Below are 14,998 nucleotides of genomic sequence, written 5' to 3' on the forward strand. Positions count from 1 at the left end.
TTTGTTTGTATAATTATTATAAATTTTGTTATATGAATTTATACTTTGTTTTTTTTTTTATTTATTACTATTACTTTTTTATTTGTTTTGAATATTTTTTTTTATTATTTGTTATATTTATTTTATACAGTAATTATTATTTTTTTCAAAATTTATTTTGTATATTTGTTTTGTATATTTTTTTTAATATTTTTTTTTGTGTATTTATTTAAATTAGTTTTTATATTTATTATTATTATATGTTATATTTTTAATTTTTTTTTTTACATGTATATTTCATGTTTATTTTATTTTTTCTTCTATTATTAAATCTATTTTTAATGATTTCTTATTCGTTTTATTAATATCTGTTATCTTTGCTGTATTTTAAGCCTATTTTGGCGGTACGTAATTATTTCTTTAATGATTCTAAAGAAGAAGGTTATAGGTTATAAAATTCCTCTGCTCTGTCTTCCTTACTTATTTTCTATATTACATACTTTCTCAATCGTTCCCCTAGTCGAGTATACCCTGTCCCGCTCACATCTGAAAAAGTACGTAAGCCCTGTTAAATGTGTAGCTTTTCCCGCTGCTCAGCCTTTCGTGTGCATTTGATGAAAGCCGATGGTTTTTCTTTCGTCTACTGGTTTTCTGCCAAGTGCGCAGTTTCAACCTTTTTCCCCCGCCCCCTCCCCCAGTTTTCTTTCTCGCTTTCTGCGGGTATTTTCCCTTTTTTTTGTGCCCGCAAAAGTGGGCAACGCCGAACGACTTGTTGGGGGCCTGGCTGGCTGCCTGCGGAAATGTCAAAACAAAATGCCGCTTAATGTGGCGTGTCCTGAACCATATACGAGAAATGGCGGTGCACCCTCCCGCGACCCCACCTGTACGTGTGGACCGTTAATGGAAGGGGGCAGGGGGGCTATGTTGTTGTTGAAGGATTCATCGATTTTCTTGAGCGGCAAAAGTTGGGTTTTTTTTTGTGCTTTGAATATTTTGTTTGAACCTGCCCAAAAACCACTCATGCAACAGCAACAAACAGCCACAATAACTACAACAGCAGCCGGCAAACGAGAATCGAACAACAGCAAACATAGAAAAATCAATTAATTAAGTAACGAAGATTAGGATACCCTTTCCGACCATGAAAAGTGTTTCAAAGGGCCGGTTATGGCTCTCGATTGTGGCTTTTATCGATCAGAGTATTTAATTTATTGGTTTTTATGGACTTATCTTCAAAAAGAAATCTGTTTCTTTTGCTAAGAATGGTCTTTCGAGTGATTTCTCAAGAAAACTGTAAAGAATGGAATTAGATGGCCTTTGAAACGATGTATTTCGTATTTTGTATGCTAAACACTTATAAGAGTGCCCAACTTTAATCCATATGCTATAGTAATCAGATCCCACCTTCAACTGAAAGAAGTTTCCTCAAGAATCATAGGATTTGCCTGGATATAGCTCTAGTATCAAGGATTTTTATGGCTGACAAACCTCTCTTCAAAATAAATGCTACCCTCTAGCATGGGTAGCGTACCGCTATGTTGTTTGTGTCGAGAGTTCTAGCGCCCCCTTCAAAAAAATCCACTCGAAAGCGATAAATTCCCTGGCATTTTTACGACCCGGAACACGTGAGGGGTTACAGGGCAAGCGGTTCAAATGCAGGTCTCTGAGGGGGTTGTTTCGACTGCATAGAAAGCCACCCCGAACGCCTCCAGCTGTGGAGAAAGTAACGCAATTTAAGCGCTTTCCAAAAACATTGGTAACATCGCAGAAAGCGTTGGCATGCGGCTTGCCAACACCCCCCTAGGGCTGGCCAGTGTTGGTAAACCCACTCGATACGATAATTTATATGCAGACGCTGTGCGCTCCCCATTTTATGCGATTTTCATTCTAATTTCTATAGTTTATTATGTTTTATTTTAATTTTATTTGCCCGCTGGTCGCGCAATTTAATTGCCGTCATAAATTTTGTTATCCCGCCCTTTTATTATTGTTGGGATTTTTGGTTTGATTTTGGGGTTTACTGGCCCTGGGTGCCTGGTTTAGTAGCTTTCTGACCCAATTTTCCACTCGGCTTGCTCTCTGGCATTAGTTTTTCGCTTTTAATTATTTTTGTATATTTTCTTGGATTATAAATCAAAATAAATTGCAATTTTTTAGCCAGGGGATTATTTTGCGCCGTTGAAAAGTAGGCAACGTATTTTTTGCAGATGTCGCACGTTTTTTTCCACGCTTCGAAAGTTGAAATTGAAAAAAAAAAATGTCACTGGATGGGGCAACACGTATTAACTCTGCACATGTGTAAATCCAATTCAAAACAAGCCACGTGCGACCTCGTGTAGACCCCCCTGCTCCCTCCTGCTACTTCCGCTGCTAAAACTTGCCCGAAAAAACTTTTTCCTGCCAGCCAATGCAGAAATAAATGCCTCTTCTCTGGTTGTACCCATTAAATGGGGGGTATGACAGGTTAATGAGTCTTTTGAGCGAAAACAGCAGATAGCATTTCATCTTCGAAGCTCAAGGAGTTCTTTAAGAGATTTCAGCTATTTCTGTAGTACCATAATTTTTGAGATATAGCTTGCAGCTTTGTCACGATTTATGTCTATAAATATGATCTAAAAATACTCTAAAATTCCACAAAAATAGGAGAAACATTTCCCTGTAAGAGGCAGGACTGCTCAAGCTCAATTCTTTCAAAAAAACCTTTCCAAAAAGACTTATACCGGATATCACTAGAGTATAAACAACTTAACCTTCCTAGAGCCTACAGAAAAGCATATAAGCTTCCAAAAAGCCTCCAAACCCACCCAATACCCTTTACAGGATATCTCTGTGTCGAAACCCTCTCTCTATAAAGACTATAGCCTTCCCAGTTGCCTTTTCTTGGTCTATTGTTGGGAACTTTTTGCTGAAAATACATTTGAAAAGTGAGTCACGATGCTGCAACAGAGGGTGGCGGGGAGGGGGATGTTGTTGCACACATTTGTCACGCTCTCACTCCGAACAAAAGAAAGCAAAGAGCCAGCACAAATGGAAAACAAAATCAAAGAAAAGATGAAATCAAATGATGAAAATATGCAACATTTCGAGTCCTGCTGAATAAATATCTAAAGAATCTAAAATGAAAAGTGCATGCGGCATGCGGCATGGGGCAGCTGTGTTTGTGTTTGTGCAACTCTTTGCAAAAGCCTTTTGCTTTGGTCAGCACAAAATTTGAGAGAACGGAACCAAAACAGGAATGTTTTTTTTTGTGGAAAACAAATGAAGTGGAAAGAAAGAAAGAAGAAAAGAAAGAAGCTGCCATATAAATTAGCTTGGAGTGTGGCAGCCACTTGAGCATGCCACAGGCATAATGTTAGAAAATGGGGGTCGCAGCAGGGTGCCAAGTGCCATTTAGCATATTTTGTCTTTTCTTTTTTTTTTTTTCTTTTCTTTGTTTTTTTTTTGGGGGGCAATGTGGAGTGGCGTCTGCGAATGAGTCACAGGGAAGGTCGCCCCAGGAGAGGGGCGGGTGGGGCGGGTGGCAGAACTATGTTAACCAAATAAATGCAGTTGAGTGAAGTTTTTAATTTGCATTAGCAGGCAGTGGAGGAGTGGGGGGCGAGTGTGGGGAGAGCATTTTAATTTTACGCCATGACTCGCAAAAAGAAAATTCTAGGGATGCCATAAAGTGGCTGTTTCATTTGCGTAAAAGTCGTGCGAACGCGACAAATTGCCCCAAGGATATAAAGTCCTGGCCCTGAAAGACAAAGAAACAGCCAAAGGAGGGAAAAAGAAATGTAAACATCTGCATTTATGACTTCTGCGGCCGGGCTAATCTGATGTTGAGTATGCGTCAAGGAAAAGGGAAGGAAATCCAGAAGGAAAGCCCATTAACCACCCTCCATTTCCCTTGGAGACACAGCCACATGGCCCTTGGATTCCAGGGGACTTCCAGAATGCCTCTGCAGGGGAGACAAACACAGTCTTGTGAAGATTGTAATTAACATAAAATTAATATCAACATGTGAGCCCCCAGCTCGAGTACAGCAAACGGAACAGGTCTTAGCCGAATGTTTGCTCTGTGAGGGGGGGGGACCCTCTCTGATAGGATAAGGTCTTCCTGCTGTCTGGGAAGTGCGTTCTACAATTCTGTTGATTGTTTCTTTGTCCCTGAATTTGGTAACAGTTTGTCGGCAGGACAAGTGTGTCTTGACAAGTGCCTGGCCTGTCGTCTTATGGCAGATGTCAGTGCACGAATTGACACCTCAACTGCTGGCAAAGTTGTTCGCAATTTCCTTGCTGAAAGTTTTGGTGTGTAGAAAGCGACATGCATATCTACTAGTAATGCAATAAAACAATCGTTTGACTGCCTCGAAAGTATTTTTGGTCTTTAAAACGTTGAAAACTTATGAAAAGTCGTCCCATAAGCCACTAATTCTGCTTTGGAAGCGTTTTGCATTGTGAAAAAGTATATGTTGTGAAGAAATAACAGAGTTTTTCACTCATAACCGATACGTAATCGATTGAACAGCTTCCCAAGTGGTTTTAAGACATATGTCTACAAATTTCAACTAAGTTTTCATAAGATTTTTAACTGATTCACCTAATAAACTATAAAAAAGTGACTCGGTGACTATAACCGATTTTTAACCAATTAATATCCGATTATTATTTGATTCTTGCTAGATTTACAGTCGAAATTCTAAGGTATATCGGTTATAATCGCAACCATTTCATAGTTGATTCATAACCAATTTCTAACCGCTTCATGATTTATTCAGAATTGATTTAAACCCGAAACTACAAAGTATATAGGCTATAACAGACTCAAAACCGATTCATGACTGACTCAGAATTGACTTAAACTTGAAAAAACAAGGTTTATCGGCTATAACCGTTTTCTAACCGATTCATATTGATTCAGAATTGATTTAAACCCAAAACTACAAAGTATATCGGTTGTAGCCGATTAATAAACGATTCCTAACCTTTTCATAATCGATTCTTGCTTGATTCCGAATTGCTTTACTCTTGAAATATCTGCTCTCAAAAAATATACGCTCCATAGGCTTAATTTTCTCCACCAATACACATTCATACCAAGCCACATTCTCTTACCAAAATTCATATCATAATTATAAAAACCATCAGCTTTCCATGGCATATCGATAAGTATCGCTTAAGCGATAAACCCTGTCCGATTCCGTGGCCATTTTGGCAAGTGCCGGGGGCCATTGACGTGGTATTTACATTCATTCCGTACAACAGCAATTATCAATTAAATCGTGTCAATTACTGGACCTAAAGGAGTACAAAGCGGCTGTAAAAAAGAGCATGGAGCATGGTTGCACATTTGTATAAAACTTTCTCCCTCTCCCTCTCTCTCTGGCTTTCTGTGTGCAACACTTTTTAATTACAAATACCGTAGAGGGACTCGAACAAATTGCAAACATTTTATTATTTTGCATAACAAAAAGCAGAGAAGGAGGCGGAGGAGCGGCCGACCAAAGAGGCAAGAAAATTGCGTTTTCCCTTTGGGGCAACATCCAACTCTCTCTCTCTCTCTCTCTATCTCTCTTGCGGTGGTGTTGAACAAAACGCAACATTTTGTTGAAAGGCAGTCGCGGCTGCCGCTGCCGCTGCCGCTGCCGCATCAGTGTTAACGGTTCCGCTACACATGTTTTGTTGCAACACTGCAACACGCAAAGCTGCAAATAGTTTACCTGCCACACACTCACACATACTCCTTTTCCGCTCTCTTTGTGTGCGTGTGTGTGTCTATGGCCTATAATTATGTTGCCTCCAATGTGGCAGAACTCGAGGCGAGGCGAGACGCAACGCATTAAACAAGGGCCCCAGACAAAGACCCACCTCCCTGGAGGCACCTCCTTTTCTGTCTGTCTGCCACTCCGCTCCCTCGAATCGCATTTGTGTCTGTCTGCCACTCGCGCGCTGCCTTAATTATGCGACAGCGCGGCAACACCCAAAAGCAACACTGCAACACCCCAGAGCCACCCAGCAACACCCCAAAGGCAACCCTGCAACAGCAACAGTGACAACTCTGGCGACTCCTGTGTGCCAAATTGGTTTACAGACACCTCATGGCCGCCGTCCAGCTTCTACTTCCTGCACCACCCGCTGAGGATTGATTTATAGTTTTCATTCCTCCAACCCCCCCATCGACAATCCCCAATCCACTCATCCATTTGCCAGTTGTAATCTTGTTTAAATTGTTGCCAATTTGAGCGCGTCAATTTGGCCATTGGCCATTGGCCAGCCAGTCTCGGCCACAGTCTCTCTGCCACTCCATCGACTAATTAAAATACGGCTTGGATTTGCGCTCTTTCGCCATTTAAATAATTCATGTGCTTAAGTGTGTTGTTCAATTCTGATGAATTTTTAAAGCGCTCTACAGATTGATAATTGTCGTCTGCCTCCCTAAATATATAATCTAATATTTAACACAAACAGAGTGAAATATTTATCGGTTTATAAGAGGATTTGTTATAATTGTGCGATCTGATTATACCCTGTGATGGTCAGGGTCTGAAAGGGTGTATAGGGTCTATAGGAGGTGTGGAATGAATGATGGCGAATGTGTGCCTAAGGGAGAGCATTAGGGCCCTGGCAGTAGGCTGTTTAAGAATCCACATAAAGGGTTCTTCAAATAAAGAAAATTCTTTGGCAATTCCCAAAAAAAAAAAAACAAAAATTACCCGGAAGTTAACTTAGAATTTTTCTCATAAAAACCTCACCCCACTCTTGATGGTGCCATGCTCTCTGCCTTGCAAGTCCATGCATGTCCACGACATGGCAGCCGAAGGTGACGGCTGCGTTTCGGCTGCGCGTCGGCAGAGAAATATTCTTGCAGGCAGAATGCAGCTGTTTAGTTGTTGTATTGCTCTCTCGTTCTCTCTGGCAGAACATCGAATGGCAGTGCAGTGCCTGGGGAGGGGGATAATGAAGGAATGGAAATAAAACTGAGATCGTGGGCTGCCCAAAAGAACGAAGAAACTTATTGCCGAGTGACAGATAATGTTTCTGAATGTTTCTAAACATGCGTGTTGTTTCTATACATGTGGACTCCGTACTAAAAAAAACCCACTTTTTGCAACGAATCATATTTGGATTACAGAATCGGTATATTCTGTGCCTTTGTGTTTGATGTGTGTAGTAGCTTTATCCCTTTTGCACCTGAAGTGAACATCGTTGGAGCGAGGCAGAGCGCACTAGTAGTGAGAGCACTTCTGCAAGTGAAAAGAGTACGAAGGGATAGTCCAAGTGTTGCGTGGTTTGCTGGGCCTCTTTTCTGTTGCCTGGTACTGGTCTCTACAAGGATTAAAAGTTGAGAGGTTGCTGGACAGCTATTATGCGGAGGTACTTACAAGAAGGCCATGATGTTTCCAGAAATTGTGTCATTTATTGATAGCGTTGGCGAATTTACGTACCTACAGTTGTTTGTATGCCGGCTCAGCGCCTATCCAAAGAGATCTCAACCATATGCTGAAGGGGAGCTGCGTTACCAGTGGTATTCTTCTGTACAAACAATGGAAGGCGGAGCTGCTGGAAGTCCGGTGTACCAGCCCATGCCTGGAACTGATACGTCTCCAGGGGAGCCGACTATCCAGAAACTATCCTTTCACGTCAGCTTTGAGCTCCGACTGACTATTTCCTAGTTAAATAATACTGACATATCGAAAACACAATTTCCAGGCCTACTTGATCTGCTCATTTGTTACAGTTCTGTCTCTCTCTTTATTTCATACAAATTTGACTCATATCGGCGCGTGCTAGTGAGCCGCTACGCCTTCTCTTTTCGGGTCTGTTTTTTTTGCTTGCTACAAACTTTGTTCTTCTCTCTCTCTCTCGTCAAAGCGCCCGCTCTCAATCGTGCTGAGCATAAAATGAGAATTTCGGCAGGCGGCTGGCCCCCTAGTCTTATCATAAAATAAATTGTTTCTTTGAATGTAATGTATTTTCCTCTATTGTATGCCTATCCCACCTATCAATTGTTTTATTTGTTTGTGCGCCCACAACTAATTCTCTAATTCACACGTTTCCCCTGTGCTCTGTATCGTTGCAGTCTTTGTCGTCGCATCATCAAATCAGCGGCAATCAAGGCTAGAGGCGGCTGGAGGTGGAGTCTCCACAAATATGCGCCAGCAAACAGAATCGTCGGACGATGCTACTATAATGAGCCATATCAGCGAGCAAATATTATCCGCGACAACAGCCGACCGGGGAGTAGAAGTGGAAAAGGGGAAAAACAATGAGCAGCAGCTACAGCAGCAGCAGCCGGGAAATCATCATCAGGAAAAGCAGGTCTTGAGTAAATAGAAAATCAACGAGCAAAATCAATACAAAATCAATACAAATACGAGAAGACCTCCTACCATAGAGGAGATAGACAGACAGTCAGCCAGAAATTGATTGTCAACATTATTTGTTGTCGCGTGGAAAGAGCCACAAAAAAAAACAACAACAGCAACCGTAGGAATATACAACAAAAGAGTGTCATCGAAAGGAGTGAAAGACAAACAAAGGAAATCCTCTATAGAGCGAACAAAAATGGGTGGCAAGCATCATCATGGTGCAGGCTCCGGCTCCAACGCTGGAGGAGGCAACGGTGGCGGGGGCGGCGGTGGCAGCCTCAACTCGAGCATGTGCAACTCGGTGCTCACCAATGCCACCACAGCCACCAGCAGCAGCCTCACCCAGCAGCAGCAGCAGCTGCAGGCCAAGTACATCAAATCGAAGCGCCACCAGAGTCGCTACACCAATCTGCAGCATTCTGGTCACGACTCAGGGAGCTATCTGCATCTGAATTCGCTCTGGTCGATCTGGTACGGTGTCCTGCTCACCCTCTTCCAGGGATATCTGGCCATGCATGGAGCCTACAGGTTCTTGGGTGAGTAGTACACTAAATAAACTTTCCATCCTTTGTGTGGCAAGACACACGATTGTCACATTAGTTGCAGATGTGCATTTGTTATACAATAATAGCTTGTGGTTTAATATGTTTCTTCGTTGGACATGGAATATTGTATGATTTAGTGGGGTTTTAATAGGAATTTAGGAGTTTAGGATATCCTTGGATAGGGAAGAATTTTGTTGGGAATTTCAATTAATATTAAAAAATTATTCGGAAAGCTTTATTCAGTAAGATATCTGTTTTTCGGTATCTTTAGTACAAGTTTCAAACTTTTGAAAGTATAAATTAGTTATATTCGAACTTAAAGAGCCGCCAAACCATCTTAAGTCGATTAGTATGCTACACAGATGAAAGATAGCTACATTGCAGGATAAAATATATGCTTTTCAGAACCTCTAGTATAGTTTTCGAATTTTTGAAAGTATAAATTAGTTAAAGTCGTACTTAAAGGGCCTCCAAACCATCTTAAATCTATCGGAATGCTACACAAATGAAGGATACCCTACATTTCAGGTTATAACCTAGAAACCTTGAGGAAATTTTGTGAACTTTTCAGAGTTTTTAATGCTAAAATTATCGACTATAATAATTTTGGGAATTTAGGCGTATAAACCCATTATATTTGATTCTAGCAAAAAAAGGGCAGCCTATCTTTATAATTATAGGTGCTATGCAAAAAGTTTCCTTCTTTTCCGTTTTTTTCTAACAATTTCCTCTCCTTTTTCCCTTAGGCTGCTCGCTGATACCCTGGAAAATTGAGCCCGTGGCGGAATTGAATCTACAGATAGTGCTCTCTGGCGTGGTATTCATACTGCTGCCAGTATTCTTCACTTCGGCGGTGTTTAAGGTGAGTTTTTTTGTTTTGTTTGTTTCAAATGGTTTTAAACTGGGATCATGAGGCCCGACCCAGCAATAATTAACTCGGTACCCATGTGGGGAGAGTCCTTTGTCCTTTGGCTGCATATTTGTGTGTGTGTGTGTGTGTGTGTGTGTGTGTGTGTGGCTGCACTCAATAATTAAATTTTTTGTTGTCTCTCCGGTGGTGCTCCATATTGCCGGTCCCCTAGCTCCTTTGTCTCTCTCTCGCTCTCTGTGAATTATTTTTAGTGGCATTATTCGTCGTTATTAAATTTATTTGCAAACAAAAACAGCATCAGCAGGAGCCAGAGAAGCCGGAGGAGCAGCAGCATAGCATACGTTGCGGGTCCTTTGCATTGCAGCATTCACAAAATGGCTGACAGAGCACACAGCACACACACAGACAGAGGACACACATGGACACTCGTAGTGTTGTCTGGCAACTGCGTTGGTTATCCTTTAGCCTGGCTGCACTCAGTGAGTGTCCTGTGTATGTCCTGTCCTGCCCCCTGCCTCTCTCTCGCTCTCTCTCTGCCGTGCTCCGCTCCGTTTGGCTGTTAGTGTCTCTGCTTTTATCAGCATAATAAATGCAATTATGGCTTTTTCTCTCTCATATCTATCCCTGCCCCCCCCCCCTCGAACGTCTGATGACCAAACCTATACTTCCTGCAGCTTCTTTCCTTTAACAATTTTATATATATGTATGTATATGCATTTATCTGATGGCTGTGTTTGTGGTTTTTGTATAGTTTATTTATCATCCATCTATAAAGTGTATGGCAGATGATGATGGGGCACAAAAGCTCGATAGAAAACAAACAAAAATACGATAGCCAACAAATGGCATTTACTCCTGTACATATGTACCGTACACACACACACACACACACACACGTGTCCTGTTGAAAGCCACTTAAAAAGAGGAAAAGATGGGACACAGGACATGCCGCTCTCTCTCCCTCTTTCTCTCTGTGAAAGTTTTCGCAAATAATTGGCTTGTTTTAAAAACAAGAGCCAAATGAAAGGAAAGACCACGTGTGTGTGCGTGTGGGAGTCCAAAGGATTGGGTCTGAGATTGGCTTTGGGTATCGCCATTGAATGTGACAGCCAACTACTGACCATAGACCATAGATCCTATCACAGGAAGAGTCTGGCAGGTCCCCCCTCCACCCCCTTCCTCTTGCCCAAAGGCATAATTCCATTAAGTGTATGTGTCCTGTACCGCCAAAAACAGTAGTTCATTATGGCTTTTAAGAGAGGGAGAGAGACACGGTTAGGGTATTTTTCGCATGTGCAAACAAGTTTTGAAGAGCCCTTGCCTGGAACATGTTTTGGTACAAAAAAACAACAAGTTTTTAATGTGTGTCGACACGATCATTAATTTTGTGTGTGTTATTAACTCATTTAATAACGCTTAAAATGATATGTTAGACCCCTGGAAGATTGTTTTTGTAGTAATTCGGAATTATTTGATGACAGAATTTTTTAAAACCTATTTCTATTAGGAAAAAACTTGATGTTCTTCAACAGATTATAGAAACCTAACAGTCAGACCATGAAATAGTCTTTTAAAAACCTTTTTAGGGGTTGTTTTTGAACTAAAATGAGCCATATTTATAAGATATATCTCACTTACGACTCTAAATTCGAATGAATTATCATTTCTTATAGGTTTTTCTGATAAATTTCCAATCGAAAAAATGTGGCTATTCATTTGAAGATCTCAAAAATAACTTTTTTTATGGCTCATATTTCCATTAAAAGAGGATTTAACACCTTTTAAAAGAGGGTTTCATCGGTTCCGAATAGTTTTACAAAAATCCAGACCACAAAAGCCTCATTTATTCAACAATTTGCAATGGAAATGCACTTTCTGACTTTCTACTCGTTTGACAGATCACAGAAATCTATTTTGCAAACTTTTTGAAACCACCAAAAAGGGTATACAAATTGTATGCAAATAGTGGCATGCAATTTTTTCCCATTGGCCAAATAACCACAAAAGCGACAACGAACCAGGCAGGCAGGCAGCAGGCAGGAAGGACAAAAGTCGGTGAATAAACCGTCCAAAGGCTGGCGGCTATCAGTCAGCGACCAGACAGACTGCCACAGAGAGAGAGAGAGGGAAGCGGAATCCGCAGACCGCCAAAGAGGGACAGAGATGGAGAGAGAGAGACGTTCATCACACGTCGGTGAACGTTTAATAAAAGACAGAAACAACAACATCATCATCATCATCGTCATTTGCAATTGCAAAACTGAAATCCCAACATTGACCATTGAGGCGTGGCTATCGAGGCGAGACCAGACCAGACCAGACCCCCACGAAAGCCCCATGGAAACCCCAGACCCCAGACTCCAGACAAAAACAGCAGGAATGTATTGCATAGTTTTTGCTTAGTTTTTAGCAGTACAGACGCAATTACGTCCATGGTGTGGCACTGGCAACCGATAAGGCAGAAACCATCACGGGGAGCCACAGAGGAGAAAGAGAATGGCTCCAATTGTCACACACAGCCCCCATGTACGAAAACTTTGCGACTTTTATATTTGCACAGCATTCGAAATTAAACGAATAAAGATAGAGAATAGGAATAGACTGGGGAAACGGGGAGTGCAGAGTGGAGGGGTTGGGGACGGGACATGTCTGGATAACCGCATTAAATGTCAGGGGAATAGACGTAACGAATAGACGGTTAACCCAACATTGGCTGGTGTGGTAGGTGCATCAAAGTGGAAAACTAGTATGTGGCACACAAGATATGATATGCCACACTGCGTTAGAGGAGGTTAGGATAGAATTTGGGCAACTTTTGAAGAGAGTTTTTTGCTAAAAGTTTTAAAGAATTATTTTTAGAAGATAATTTGTATAAAGAATACATTTTTAGAGGGAATTTCTTTAAGAAAAAGTGTATTTATAATCTTTTATTGCTTGCCATATAATTATTTGGATTTTTGGGAATTCTGGATTATTTGTACAGTTTTTTATGTCGAAAAACTTCCAAAATGTTAGAAAATTATATGCTTCAAGGGTTTATGAAAATTTGCTTATAAAACTTGACATTTTTTTTTTAAGTTTTAAAAATTTTGGGGACTTTTGAAGAGAGTTTTTTGTTAAAAGTTTTAAATATTATTTTATAGCAGATATTTTTCATAAAAGAAGGAACCTTTAAAGGGAATTTCTTTAAGAAAATATTTATTCCTATTTTTTTTTCTCATAAATTTTTATAGAATTTTGTATGAGAAAAACTCCCAAATAAAGAACATTTCTTCAAGAAAATATTTATTTCTATTCTTTTTTTTTGGGAATAATCTTCTGAATTTTTTGTAGAATTTTGTATGAGAAAAACTTGCAAATGCTGGAAAATTCTTTCCCTCAAAGGCTTAGAAATCTCTTTGAAAATTTTATTAAAATTTAGAATTTTCTTGTGTACAAATATAAACTTTTGCCACATTTTTCTCCCTACAAAATATTCCCACAAATTCTCTAAGGTTTATAAATGTAGATGAATATTTTGAAGCCGAATTTTATTTCCAAACAAAAGCTACCAGTCTTTTCTAGTGTTTCTAGAATAAATATGCAAAATATTTTTGCATGTCGCTTAATTCCCGAATAAATGTTAGAAAAACTAAAGCCCCCCTACCCCTCAGGTGTACTGCCCTGAATAGGGGCTAATGAGGGGTTAGCCTCAGGCAGTCTCTGACATATGGAAAATGATGAGAGGGAGCTTCATTTGGGGGCCTGGTTGGAGGTTGAGTTCATTCGCCGTCAGTGAAAAAACCGCGAAATGCTCTGGCACATTTAAATGCATTATCTCGCTGGGTTTTTCCACTTACCCGCACTCCCTGCAGCTCCACCGCCCCCCTTTGTGCCCCGCCACGCATGCACTTCAAATGCATTTTCCCTTTTTGCAAATTGCAATCATTGTTGCTGCACGAAACGAAGCGAAACCAAAAAAAGAAGAAGAAGATACCCAGAGCCAGAGCCAAAAACCCGAGCAAGCCAAACAAAGTGAACCATTTGCAGCTGCCGATGTTGGTCCTGGTCGGGGCTCCTGCTCCTCTACTCCTGGCACTCAACCGGCTCCGAATGTGGCTCCTTCATCATGCTGATGTCTGCTTGTTTTACCCGGTACTTGGTGGGACATTTAAAGGGTATATTCTATACGAAAGAAACTGGAAACATAAGGGGTAGTTATGAGACGTCTAGATGGGCATCTCTCGGGCTAAGCACTCCTCGGGACAGCTCTCTAAACTCTTGGAATATATTGGAAAAATTACCAGCATCCGTATGGGGTATTCCCATTGTCGATTCCCTCGCCTGAGGCTTGGGATTGTTTTTAATTTAAAAGCCCGACAGCTCGCATTTATTTATATATGTATGTTGCACGTGATTTTTATGTTCTATAGAGTGCGCAAGTGTATCCTCGACAGGATTTATATATGGGATATACGCTTGTATATATAAATATTTCATTTTGCCATTTGTCACGTGCAAAAATATTCCCCGTTTTTGTGCTGTGTTGTTTATGCGCCAACGCGTCGTATGCGCAACGCCTTTGTGTGTCTTCCTCTATCAAATCGCGATGTGTTTGCCATTTTTTATGCGTATAAAAAATGCATTCAAAAAAACCACGTACTCTTTATATTTTTCAGGATTTTGTTGTTGTATAACTTTTATATTAATTGCCCCAGAGGCCAGAGAGGTCACCAACAAATCTGTGGTGTGGTCAGCCTCAATAGTTGAGGGATATCTCAACTCTTTGACAGGACTCTAGTGGTGTGCTGCCTGTTGCTCATCTATGATTTATGCATTTTTGGGTGTAATTTATGCAACAAAATTCGAGTAGAACCAGGCACAAATGGCAGTATAGGGGCAGTAATTTAAACCGATTGTATTGCCCAGAGAATGAAGATTGATTGGCTCACTAATTTACATTGATTCAAGCTGGAGGGTAAGATAATTATGCTAACAGTATTGATGAAAATCCTGTGTCTGTGCGATATCATTTGACTGCCCTGAAGTCGTAGGCAAACTAGGAATAATTGAGTAGTTTGTGGCTTTGGCTTTGGATTATTGATTCTTGGGAATAACCAAAGAGAGTTCCAGTTGGAGTAATCTACATATATTGCAGAAGATACTTTAAAAGCATTATTTAAATGTTGAGGTTTGGCAACGAATGAGAATGTGTTTACTTATCGAACCTTAAATATTTGTTAGTTCTGCTGTTGATTTCATTCTGTTTTGTG

The 14,998-nt window shown here is 40.6% G+C and overlaps 1 protein-coding gene and 1 long non-coding RNA gene across 3 annotated transcripts in view; one reads left to right on the forward strand and one right to left on the reverse strand.

The window, feature by feature from the left end:
- The window catches only part of LOC108154208 (protein tincar), an 89,266-nt gene that overhangs the window by 53,757 nt on the left and 20,511 nt on the right, over window positions 1–14,998 (forward strand). For both annotated transcript variants that reach the window (XM_017284430.2, XM_017284431.2), the window contains exons 4-5: window positions 8,042–8,866; window positions 9,622–9,737. In XM_017284430.2, coding sequence (XP_017139919.1) covers window positions 8,527–8,866; window positions 9,622–9,737 — 456 coding nt within the window. In that variant the 5' untranslated portion in view covers window positions 8,042–8,526. The remainder of the gene's footprint in view (window positions 1–8,041; window positions 8,867–9,621; window positions 9,738–14,998) is intronic.
- LOC108154225 lies at window positions 6,977–7,660 on the reverse strand. The gene is made up of 2 exons (XR_001774944.2): window positions 7,344–7,660; window positions 6,977–7,287 (listed from the first exon to the last, which is right to left on the reverse strand). It is a non-coding gene; the product is annotated as an uncharacterized LOC108154225 (long non-coding RNA).

The sequence above is a fragment of the Drosophila miranda genome, chromosome 2 (genome assembly GCF_003369915.1).
Source record: "Drosophila miranda strain MSH22 chromosome 2, D.miranda_PacBio2.1, whole genome shotgun sequence".
In the NCBI taxonomy this organism is placed as follows: domain Eukaryota; kingdom Metazoa; phylum Arthropoda; class Insecta; order Diptera; family Drosophilidae; genus Drosophila; species Drosophila miranda.